At 40.1% G+C, this 12,589-nt stretch overlaps 1 protein-coding gene across 1 annotated transcript in view; it reads right to left on the reverse strand.

The window, feature by feature from the left end:
- The window catches only part of dip2ba (DIP2 acetate--CoA ligase B (putative)a), a 65,895-nt gene that overhangs the window by 29,115 nt on the left and 24,191 nt on the right, over positions 1–12,589 (reverse strand). The window contains exons 7-22 of the mRNA XM_088330606.1: positions 11,753–11,872; positions 11,477–11,674; positions 9,791–9,882; positions 9,592–9,702; positions 7,657–7,780; positions 6,711–6,820; positions 6,505–6,607; positions 4,491–4,555; positions 4,307–4,400; positions 4,098–4,217; positions 3,912–4,026; positions 3,144–3,283; positions 2,927–3,063; positions 892–972; positions 680–807; positions 489–603 (exon numbers count right to left, since the gene is read on the reverse strand). Of these exons, the coding sequence (XP_088186732.1) occupies positions 489–603; positions 680–807; positions 892–972; positions 2,927–3,063; positions 3,144–3,283; positions 3,912–4,026; positions 4,098–4,217; positions 4,307–4,400; positions 4,491–4,555; positions 6,505–6,607; positions 6,711–6,820; positions 7,657–7,780; positions 9,592–9,702; positions 9,791–9,882; positions 11,477–11,674; positions 11,753–11,872 (1,853 nt within the window). The remainder of the gene's footprint in view (positions 1–488; positions 604–679; positions 808–891; positions 973–2,926; positions 3,064–3,143; positions 3,284–3,911; positions 4,027–4,097; positions 4,218–4,306; positions 4,401–4,490; positions 4,556–6,504; positions 6,608–6,710; positions 6,821–7,656; positions 7,781–9,591; positions 9,703–9,790; positions 9,883–11,476; positions 11,675–11,752; positions 11,873–12,589) is intronic.

Genomic DNA, 12,589 nt, shown 5'->3' on the forward strand with positions numbered 1-12,589 from the left:
GTGCATTTGCATATCGTTTTCCAAGGTGGACGCACAGAGAACACAAGAAAAACGGATAAGTGGTTAGGAATCAAGCCAAAACCTTAGCCCCAGAACAAAGATTCAAAAGAAGCTAATAAAATTGATGACGCTACAAAACGTAAACGTACATTAAAAGCATCGTGGAAAGAGGAGTTCACGTGGCTTGTAGCAGACGACGCAACGCAAACATTGCATGAATGAAGATGAGTAAATACAGGTACGTATGATGGCTGATGGAAATCAGCAATGTCATACACATGCAATGAATGTTATAAGTAGATTTATAATAAACTTAGTTTGAAAGTGTTGTTCCGTTACATATTCTGATTATCAATCCTTAATACTTCGCAACAATGTTTTTTTGCGATTAGTCGTCTTATTGCGTTTCAAGTTGTAAAAAATGGGGAGTTGTCTGCCCTGGTGTCCGGTAACTTTTTGTCACGAGTTTCAGACACTGCTTTACATACCTGCAAAACTCGACTCATCCACTGGAAGCTATCCTCCTCACTGGCATCTGGCCGCTGCTCTGCTACAATGACAATCCTCTCATCATAAAAAACAGTGATTGAAAACACAGCGATTCTAGAGGAAAGGATAAAGATACACATACGTTATTAGGCACAAAACATAGATCAATACCAAGCAGGCATTGTCCCACCTGCCCCTGTATACTGTTTTGACGGGTTCTACAGCGAGTGCTGTAGCCACCAGGTCGTCAGCATTGTGGCGGCGCCGGCTCACCATCAGCAAGCCTTCAATCTTGCCGACAACAAATACAAGGCTGCCCTGTAGGAAAAATAAGTACAAGACTAATTTTGCATCGTTCATATCAATTCTCGGCTCTTTATTTTGTTTGAGCATGGAACTTACTGGGCCTACGAATCCAAGCAGACCAGTTCGGGTGAAGGGAACTTCTCCTAAAGGTGCCCCAGACTGGTTGACAGGGATCACCTAGTGAAGAATTTGGATTAGTACTAAGCTAAAACATCTTAACGTTCCTGTATAATCTTGATCCAAGGCATACCCAAAATAAATTGAATGCTGTTCTTTAATCATTTGGAGAATATGGACAATTACAGTCTCTTTTGAATGGTAACACTCTGAAGTTTGGTCCCAAATGAAAACAAACACGGCAAGTGATACCAACATTGAGTAATCTGAGTTGGAACGCACAGAAATACCAAAAATTCCTGACTATAATCTGTGACTTTTGTCACAAGCTTTCATCCCTGCGGCTTATGCAATGATGCCGTGAATTCATGCATTATTTTACAAGGGTAGTTCTGACCTCCGATATGATAGCTCCAAGTATTTTTAAATTTGGCGATAGGTTCTAGCTCTCTGTGGTTGATGGTGATGTTTGTGGTGAAACCTTGGGGATTCTTGGTCGTTACGTGCTGATTTTGATCCCATACTGGCTTGATGCTTTGTCCAGGCGTTTAAACAGATATCAGAGTTTGTGTTGGTCTCCTGCTAATTTGGCAATACCATCAGCAATACGGAGGTGAGTGATGTTGTGTTCCCCAATACTGACTTTCCCTTCATTTTGCTCCAGAGCTTTGGACATGATTCTGAAGAGGAAAATGTTGAATACATCCGGAGAGAGAATTTAACCTTGTCTCACCCAGAATGTGGTTTGAAACCACGATCTATTGGTACCATTGATCAGCAACTCACTGTTGGCATTGGCATACAGTTGTTCAATGGTCTGAACTAGTTTCTTGCCCATGTTGTACTTTCGTATGGTGGCCCATAAAGCGGCTTGCGATACTGTCAAAAGCCTTATTGAAATTTAAAAAAAACCTGATAGAGGTTTCTCTTGTGTTGTTGAAATTTCTGACATAGGATGCGCAGATTAAAAATATGTTCTGTGGTGCTCCTTATCTCCCTTAAACCTGCCTGCTCTTCGGCTAGGATGGTTTCAGCCCGTGGTTTCAGTCTGTTTAGTAGGACCTTTAACATAGCTTTACTTGCATGGATGAGAGACTCATTGGTTCTACACTTTTAGCATAGTTGAAGGTTTCCTTTCTTTGGTAGCACAATTACTAGCAATGTTGTCCATGAAGATGGCATATCATTGACAAGATGTCTATGGTTAGCTCACCACCATTTTGTATGAGTTCTAATGTAGTGTTGTTAATTCCTGGAGGCTTTCCATTCTTCAGCGAGTTAATTGCTGCCTCTACTTCTTCTGTGAGAATAGGGAAGTCGTCACTTTCCCTTGGGCTGGAATTCTTAAGAACCTCATAGTCTCCCTGTGTCAGGTTGGAGCAGTATTCTGGCCATCTATTCATGATCTCTTATTAGTTTTTCCCTAGTTGCATCACTAAAACCTTTGCCACTGTGTATTTTACTTTGGTCAGTTGTTTGGATTTTAAAAGAGGGGTAAACGTCTGACTTCTCTTTCCAGAAGTCAATCAATGATTGTGCACACTTGCGTGTAACAATGGTGCGTGAAAATGAATCACGAATGGCGTTGCGCACTTTGATTTTGGGGTCTAATTTGAGTACACAGTAAATAATTACGCAACGTTATGTTCAGAATGTCATTTCATACTAATGTGTTAATCATTATCAGTTATTGCTGCCTGAAGATTTTTGGCGCTAAAGGAGGCCATCTCCCTCTAGCCCTGGGCTGTGGGAATGTTAAAGTGTTAAGGGACAGAACTTAACTCAAAAGATGTGCCCATAGCAGCCGATCTTATGTATTGTTCTTCGAATTTTTCTTAAAATATTTAAACTTATTTTTTTGTGCCCTATCTTCTGAAAAACAAGTTCCACGTATAGAGGTATAAGCATTTTAGTTCAAAATAGTCTATGTCTAAAAATAAATAGGTTTCAAAAGTATTTTTAAAGGACGAACAATGTATTGATTTTCAAGCTCCAATCACGGAATTTCACAAACCTCAAAAGTGTTCTTGGTGACACCAGGAAGACCGTAGTACATGGTACCCCCTGCTCGGGAGCTGATCGCAATCTCTCCTATCTCGTCTGTTTTGCACATTTGAGGAGAGCCATCCGGTTTCACGATGCACATCAAAGCTGAAACAGACATCAAGTCACACGTGTCAATGTTTTGGATATGCTGAAGTTAGAGCATATGGCCGCAGACAGCAACGGACCTCCAGGCATAATGTGGCCGACATCTTGAACAGTAAGAGCTGAATTCTTGTCCTCTGTGTTCACTCTGATCACACTGTGGCTCAGTCCACCCATGGAGAGAATGGCCCTGGCTGGCAGAGGAGCTCCTCGTGCGCCGGGTCTGCAGCCGAAGAAATCCAAGAAAACATCGTGTGAGGTTTTGAGTTGTTCCTTGCCCGCATGTTGGTTTAAGATCAGGTAATTGTGTCACTGTAATCCTGTGCAGTCCTTTGAGACATTTTTGTGATTAAGGGCAATATGAATAAATTTGACTTGACATGGAAATAGGTTTACTGACCAAGCACAGTGCTTAATTTGCATTTTTATTTAATTTTTGTATAAATCTGCAGTATATTCAATAAATGATTTATTTTTCATTGTACCCATTCTTTGTGTTTATTATCATACAGCACATAAATCAATAAACTTCATGCTAAATCCCGATTATTCAACTAATTGTTTAAATATTCGTCAACGAGTCGACTATTAAAGTAGTCCTAAGTTGCAGTCCTACTTCGAATACCAGATAAAGTCAAGGAAGCCTGTTCTTAACTGTATCTATAATCAGTTCTAACAGGTGCGATTTCATCTGAAATTATACGCTGTAAACCCTTTCAACAACTAAATATAGTTACAATGGCAAGAATCATCATCTTAATATGAGGATTAAAGGTTTGCCAAATATTTTTCAAGAATGGGTTAGTCAGGAAAGTGTGCAGCCACAAGGAAAGATGTGAACCCTGTCATACCTACGAATGGCTACCGTCAAGGCCTCGGGTGAAGTGGCACATGGACATATGACTTCAGGCTTAAGACCGTGCGATTGGAACACATTCAGGAAGGCATCGCATGATGACACGGACCCTAATGACACCAATTAAAGGTCATCATTCAAGAAACTGCTACAAAAGATGAACAAAAGAAAAGCGACTCACATGGGTTTGACCCGTCTGCTACGATGAGCATCCGGATGGAGGACAGGTTGGTGTCCTTTTGATCTTTGTGCGCCATCATTGCCCAGTGAAGGTCACGGCACTTAACCAAGGCTACGCGCACTGTCAAATGACCGGATACATGATAAATACTAACTAACAATAGGGCACAAAAAATAATCATGGTAGGGGTGATGAAGGCAAAGGCAAACCTTTGTGAATGTGCACCCTTTGCACCCAAGACATTGGACAGGCTTTCATGACTGAATATGGCACAGTGATGGTGTGAATTCGATTCATGACACTCTGGAAAGACCGCATGCACATCACCAATATTAAAATTCCTTGCCAGTGTATTGACTTTTGGAAACTTTGTTTTAAATGGACTTTTCTTACCGTTAAAACACCGTGCCACAAACCCATATCCTTTTTGCAGTCCAACACATTCACCAGAGTCTCACCTGAAATAAAAATGAAAAAACATTGGTGAATTTGAGATACATATACAGTATAGTGGAGTGTCTCAAATGACGTCTGCCCGGACGCCAGGGGCGTGCATTTTTTACGTCGGGTGTACAACTTACAAAACGTCTTTGCCCAGGCGGCCAACAACTTTTTCAAGGGAAAAAAAAATGGGACGGAATGGTAGCTTGTTACAAACGTTTACTTTATTCCAATTTATAAATGTTCGGTTTGAAAATTTCGGTTCGTTTGGCAATTTGTATACTCTGCAGCCAAAAGCCTGTGTCAAATATCTTCATGCTTCCGGACTTTCCCGAGCCTTATAAGGTTGTGCAGTTACATATCATTTTCCAAAGAAGACGCAGAAAGAACACAAGAAAAATGGATAAGTGATTAGGAATTAAGCCAAAACCTCAGCCCCAAAAGAAATGTTCAAAAGAAGCTAATAAAATTGATGACGCTACAAAACGTAAACGTACATTCAAAGCATCGTGGAAAAAGGAGTTCACGTGGCAGGTAGCAGACGACGCAACGCAAACATTGCATGAATGAAGATGAGTTAATACAGATACATACTGATGGCAGATGGAAAACAGCGATGTCATATACATGCAATGAATGTTAAAAGTAGATTCATAAGAAAATATATTTGCCACCTTCCTGATTTTGTGTTTTTTGCATATTTATCACGCAGAGACAACCCAAACAAATAGAAGATGTCATTGTGAAATGTTGATTCAATTTATTAAGGCACAAAAAAATGAAAACCAAACCTGCCCTATGTGAAAAGGTAATTGCCGCCTGAAACTTATAGCAAGTTGGGCCACCTTTGCCAGCGATAACAGAAATTGGTAATGAGGCTTTCACAATGCTGTGGAAAAATTTTGACCCACTCTTTGCAAAGTCTGCCATAATGGTGGATTAATTAGCATGAACTGCCCCCGTTTAAGGTCACACCACAGGATCTCAATCAGCTTTAAATCAGCACTTTGACTTGGCCACTCTAGATCCTTCATTTTGTTTTTTTGAACCATTCAGAGGTGGACTTGTGTGTTTGGGATTGTTGTCTTGCAGCATGACCTAAGTACACTCGACTTTAAGAGCACAAATTGATAACCGAATGTTCTCCTTCAGGAATGAATTATTAATTTGACCACAGCAAGTTGTCCTGGTCACTGAGGCAGCAAAGCAGCCCAGATAAGGTCAGTGTTCGTGACTCCACTATAAGAAAGATATTGGCTAAAAGTGGCATCCATTGGAAAGTTCCCAGGCGAGAACCACTGCTGTCACCAAAGAACACAAAAAGTCCTCTCACATTTGCAAAAAAAATAATTATCATCAACACTTATGGAGAAACATTTTGTGGACTGATGTGTCCACAATTGAACTTTTTGGAAGGTGTGCAGCCAGCTACATCTGGCGCAAAAATGGCACAATATTTTACATTAGAACAGGATACCGACAGTAAAGCATGGTGGTGGTGGTGTGAAGGTCTGGGGCTGCTTTGCTGTCTCAGGACAAGGACAACTTACTGTGATTGACAGAATAATGAATTCTAAATTTTACCAGAAGATCCTGAGGACAACATCTGGCCATCAGTTTGTGCCCCCAAACTCAAGCACTCAATTCTTTGTTGTTTTACATTATGTGCCTCTCTTTTATTTTTATTGAAATCTAATTTGAACATGTTTCATGTTCTGATGCTCTTTTCTAAATAATTAAAAAAAAATCATACTGTACTTTCGGGGGCTTGGAACAGATGAGCGCATTAACATTCAAAATGTCTCTACTTACTAACTTTTCAGGTCACGAAACTACTCCCAGAACAAATTGATTTGTAAGTAGAGGTACCACTGTACTTGTAGTATTAGCAACAGCAGTATCACAAATACTTCCAACAATAGGAACTAAATACAATCTTGTCCCTAATTAAGATTCTATCACAAACCTTCGCAGTAGTTGCAGGCCTGTGTCAGCGCCTGACAGTGAGTTAACATGGAGATCTTGGACACAGCCACACCCATCACGGTCCCCTCCTTACTGGCTTTGTACTGTAATCAGAAGAAAGACACATAACCACTAGTACTTTTTGACAATATCACATTCCTAAGATTTCATGAGCTACAAGATAAGAAAAATATATTTATTGTTTACCTCAATGTAGGCAGTGTCAGTGTTGGCGGTGGGAATATGAGGCTGCCAGTCTTTGGAAGGTTTGGTCAGATACTTGGTGTCTGTCACTACCCATTTCATTTTTGGCCAACCTGGGGCAGCCAAAATAAGGATCAAGGAAAACTCAACATTTACAGTAAATTTAAGACTACAGAGCGCACCTGATTAAAAAGCTGCATGCACAGATTTGGAAATTTGGTTGAGAGTGCCATTTTCATATGCGACGTCCCACCTTAAATTGCCTAGATTACATGTTTTCGGATCATGTGACCATTCAAAATTTCACAGACGAGCACATATATACCACTGCGCAAAAAAAAACAGTATGGGGGCTGCGTCACACAGATGAGTAGCTGTGTTTTTGTCACTGGAAGTTTCAGAGTAATTGCATTCTCTTGTCATTGTTCCTTGTTGATTAAAGGAAACTCCAGCCACCTGAGACTGACGCTGATGATTTGAAGAGAGAAGTTTGGTGTTTTTGATAGATAACTTACTCTAATGTTTAAACTGGAGACGTTATTTGTGGGTGAAAAAGTTGAGATAATAATGAATAAAATACATACCGTAAAACCTCCAGTTTGCGCCCGTTCGGTATTATAAGAATAATGTTTAGAAAAACCTGGAGTAATTTCTCTTCAGAAATGTTTCAAGACGTCAGCGCAGTGTTTTTTATGCATATTTGTATGTTCACTGTTTTCTTAAGTATTTACAAAGAAATGTATCACAGGTGAGATTTTTATCTGGTCTGCACCATTTCTATGCGAGCTGCTAGGCGCCAACACAGTGGTGGTTCATTTTGACCTGAGGATGACAGTAGGGTACACAAAACTGGCACAGAAAATGTACTTTTGTTTTAAGATCGAAAATCAAAATGAGAATACTGGTCTGAAAAATCGCAATTAGTTAGTGAGCGCCTTTGCTGCCTGACCTTTGAATTGGATGATCTCGCCGTTTGGTGTCTTCGGGAGACCCTTGAGACACACTTCACTGGTCAGTGCCAGACTGACGCCACAGCTGCCCAACAGGAAACCAATTTGCTGGCTACCAGCATCCTATGAACACAGTCAACCATTGATAAGTGTCAACTATCATGGATAGGGACTTTAACGTAATGCTAATCTCAAAACACTGGAAGATTGTGATGCCTTTTTTTCCAGAGTACCGGTTCCGTATGATTGCGCCCATCCCATAACCCAGATACAGTGGTACCTCTTTAGAAGAGCACCTCTAAACACAAGAATGTCAGTACATTAGTTTTATTTGAAAAATCTTCTATAATATAAGAAGGAGAATCCAATTCACGAGCAGTCCCTGATGCTACTACGAAAGACCGTTCACCATTCGTGACTGTTCACTGCCAGGAACAGATCGCCCAGTTTGCGCATACAAACTACCTGATATAAAAAATAATGTTACTTTAATTTTATGTGTACATTCATTTAAAATTACAGTAAGTAATACCCAATATTTATCATCGATCGCTGCTATCTCTGTTGCTGCCTACTGGGTGTTTATATTGTATTCTGTCTTGTGTAATGTAATTTTATTATCTATACATCAAATTGGTAAATGCATTGCTGTTGAATTCTATGAAACTTTTTAAATTTAATCTTACTTTTTCAATTTAATGTTACTTTCAATACTATATGTATATGTGCATTCTATGGGGTGGCTTTGAATTTCATCGACACTCTGTGTAATAACAAAAAAAGTGTTCTATTCTAATTTTAAGCTTACAGTAAGTGCTTATGTATCACTCTCCCAATCCGATACCTATCAACCTCTGCTTATTGCTCCCCTTACTATTGATTGCAAATGATATTACCAATTACGAAATCTGTAATTAATAACTAAAATAATACAGCAAGTAATAAAGATGTAAGAAAATAAATATCTGAGCGGAAAAATTTAATTAACAAAAGGCTGAAACTTTCTGTTCTTTAAACTTCAGTTCAACAGTGGTGACAATCTCCTCCCACACACCTCTTTCCGCGGTTTCAAATTGATAAAAATATTTCGTGATTACGTTGCAAAATAAATATCATACATGCGTAAAAAAAATGGATAAAAACGAGAGATTTTGCTGCATTAGTTATATCATGGGCAGCACGGCGGCGCAGTGGTTAGTGCGTGTGAGGCACAGTTCTGAGGTCATGAGATCGAACCTCCTGTGTGGAGTTTGCATGTGCATGCATCCCCGTGCTTGCGTGGGTTTCCTCCGGGCACTCCGGTTTCCTCCCACATTCCAAAAACATGCATCCCCGTGCTTGCGTGGGTTTCCTCCGGGCACTCCGGTTTCCTCCCACATTCCAAAAACATGCATGTCAGGTTAATTGGCCGGTTCAAATTGTCCTTAGGTGTGAGTTGTCTGTCCCTGTGTGCCCTGCGACTGTCTGGCAACCAGTTCAGGGTGTCCCCTGTCCACTGCCCGAAGACAGCTGGGATGGGCTCCAGGACCCCCGCGACCCTACTGAGGATGAGCAGTGCAGATAATGGATGGATGGATGGATAGTTATATCACACAAACACACAACATTTGAATGCTGTATGTAGACTAGAGAAATTGTTAGTCTTGTATGAATTCTCCATTAAAAGAAGATGATGTGTATTAATTTGTAATATATTTTGTTGTTATTTGGCAATCTATGAAAAAACAAAATGTAATAAACCTGTCCTTCATAGTATAACTATCGCCCTGATTGTCATAGCAATATCCGCCATCAGCCTAATAGTACTGCATATATAACAGTCCCTTGCATCCGGGCTTACCTATCCAAACTATATTTTCGGCAAAGCATGTCACAAAAAAAAAGCAAATATAGAGAAAAATATTTCTTTCAGTGCTAGATCACATTGTCCTTACTTGTTTTGAAAGTGGGACTTCAATAGGCACAGGGATGACCTCAGCCAACAAACAGCCGTAAAACGCAACCCAGAACATACCAGGGTCACTGTTGGGGTAAACAAGCGCCACCTAGGGGATGAGAAGTATTGGATTTCAACATGATGTATGTTATTTGTCAGTGCTCTTCATGGGTGTCAAATCATTAATAAGCTCATACTCTGTCTCCAGGTTCTAGCACAGGTTCGGATTTTGTGCCCAGTTTATTTAGTAGCGTGTAAGCCAGTTTCAAACTGCGACTCCACAGTTTGCCTAAAGGGAAGAAATCAAAATGAGTTAAAAAAAAATTCAAAAAAAGATTATACGATACCATTTTTAACAGAACTTTATTTTAGCCAACATAGAAAATATCCCTGTGCGTGGTTTAACTTGTTGTATGGGCCACTGTTAGTCTAAAATCTACAAGTTTGTAGTATAAGGGCAATATCCACCTGTTTTTATCCATCTCTGAAGGCGGCCATTTTGAGGGATGATGACATCAGGCAGCAGAACTGTGATTGGTTCTTAGCCTAGCCCAGGGAAACATTGATGTCATAATTTCTAGACACCAGCTCTCAAAATGGCCACCCCTGGAGAATGATAAAAGCAAGTGGATTACATCCAAATAATAATATAATCAAAATGATGTGTTTAGATTTGTGGTGCCTCATGCTACCGTATTTTCCGCACTATAACGCGCACCTAAAAGCCTTTATTTTTTTCAAAAGCTGACCATGCGCCTTATAATCCAGTGCGCCTTATATGTGGATCAATATTAAGTCGCAAAGTCTTGCAACTAAGGCAAGCAGCCGCCGACTAGATTTTCCCCCGAAGGCGAAGTCGTCCGCGGTGTATGCTGGGATTTATATACCGGCGTTTCATTTCCTAACCAATGTGTCAATCATCATTTGAATCAGTCACTATTGGCTAAAGTTATTTGGAGGTAAAGGGGGCGGATCCTTTTTATCATTTACAGGCTCACATAGGCTAAAGGGGCGAGACAAAGCCTGATTGGCCGAAAAATATGAATGTGAATCACACGTTGGTTGGGTTGCACTACGGCATAGAGAAAACATTTTTTACTATTCTGTATTTGTAAATATTTTACTCTCCTGGATTTATTACACTCACTGTTGTAAGAAGACCATGGTTACATATCATTAATGAACGTGAAGGCTGCAAGAGAGCTATGCGGATTTATATTTTCCCGGTATCTTGTTTTAGAACGATCTTGATGTTTCTGTGATGAGTCTATTTTTAAACTAAATTCAATTCAAAGTGTTTATCGTCATATGCACAGTAAAGAACCCCGTTTCCCTGCACAATAAAATTCTTACTCTGCTGTCCACAGTTGCCAGCAAAAAATAAAATGGAAACTAAGAAATGTTTGGCATTTCTTGAATCCCAAGACTTTAACCTTCCGAATGATATTTGGAACGATGCATTTGAGTGATTGGTGACATCTAACAGACACTGTTTCCGTACATGTCTGAGACACGTATTTGCTTCTTTGCAAGCTTTGGGAATGTTAAGGGGGTAATAAGTTGGACTGAACTATCTGACTGTTTTGTCGACGTTCCTATTGTAGCGCCTTATAATCCGGTGCGCCTTATGTATGGAAAATATAGGACCAAAAACCATTTTTTTGGTGGTGCGCCCTATAACCCGGTGCGCCTTATAGTGCGGAAAATACGGTACATATTATTGTTTTTTATGATTGTTAAGTCTTTGGGCTGACTTCTAATTAAGAAAGGACAAATTCCTTTCCGAATAGAGATGGCGATTATAATTAGAGGGGAGCAAATCAAACATTTTAAAACAGAATCTTATCACTCTTTGAGCCGAAACGGTTTTTGTAATTTCTCACCATATGTGAGGGTGTAGAGGGGTTTTCCAGTAATGTCAAGAGCCGTAAGGGCAGGGCTCTTAGCCTGAGTAGCGCCCCAGCGGGCCAGGGCTGCTTGAAGGGCAGGAGGCCAGTTACTAACAACACCTAAAGGCTCTCCCTTGACTGGGATGATTTGACGACCCTCCGGTTTTGGGGTGTTGGGGTCTGGCTGGGGAACTAGATGAAACACACATTTAAAATAAAGTATATACATTTCCTTTGCTGTCCATAAATAAAATACATTTATCCTCTCACCTTCAACTATTTCTTCTGAGTCGTCGAGGAAGAACTCACTCAGTGGTGGTCTTTTGGGCCGTTTGAGTGTGTTCAGCAACTGCTGAATTTTGGTGGACACTCGACTGTTGACAGGCACGCCTGTGGAAAACAACAAGCGCAGTCACTCCAAAAGAAATTGCGGACAAATCGAAACCACATTGCAATGGTTGGAAACATCTCTCACACATTTGGAAAAAATTTCAGCTACAGGAAAGATTTGAAAGGTAGTTGGACAGAGACAGGTTGAAGGACTGAGGGGTAAAGAGGAAAAAAGGAGGTTCTCTAAGGCTAAGATAAACAAAGAGTGACAAGCTGGAAAGCAAGCCGACACGGAGGTCTTCAGAAAACTTGTCGGTCCCGGTCATATTACCTTGTCGCTTTCCTTTTTTTAATGAAAGATGGATTAACGGACCCAAAAAAAAGAACAAAAATGCATGAAATTAGTGACAGGCTTCTAAACTGAATAAACCCAAATGTGTGTAACAGCTACAGTTGCCTGACAATAAACAAAGTTGGTGGTTCAAAAAAAGGAATTGAAAGTAATAGCTAAATTCTAAAAGAAAAACTCACTACTATTGATAGGGGTTGGGTAGCAATATCCATTTCCTAAAGCAATTTGGCTAAAGCCCCAGTGTGTAATATTTGACCATTAAATGGCACTGATGTCTAACGCAAACAAAAAACAGCGCCACAGCAAGCAGCAGGACGGCAGAATAACATGGCAAAAACCTTAGGTATGGATTCCACTATTTAAAAGAAATACAAAGTTCTTCACCTATGATTTAATTATAAAAATAGTTCATGTATTTTTTCCAA

This window comes from Urocampus carinirostris, chromosome 3 (genome assembly GCF_059441175.1).
Source record: "Urocampus carinirostris isolate Australia breed hairy pipefish chromosome 3, RoL_Ucar_1.0, whole genome shotgun sequence".
NCBI lineage: Eukaryota > Metazoa > Chordata > Actinopteri > Syngnathiformes > Syngnathidae > Urocampus > Urocampus carinirostris.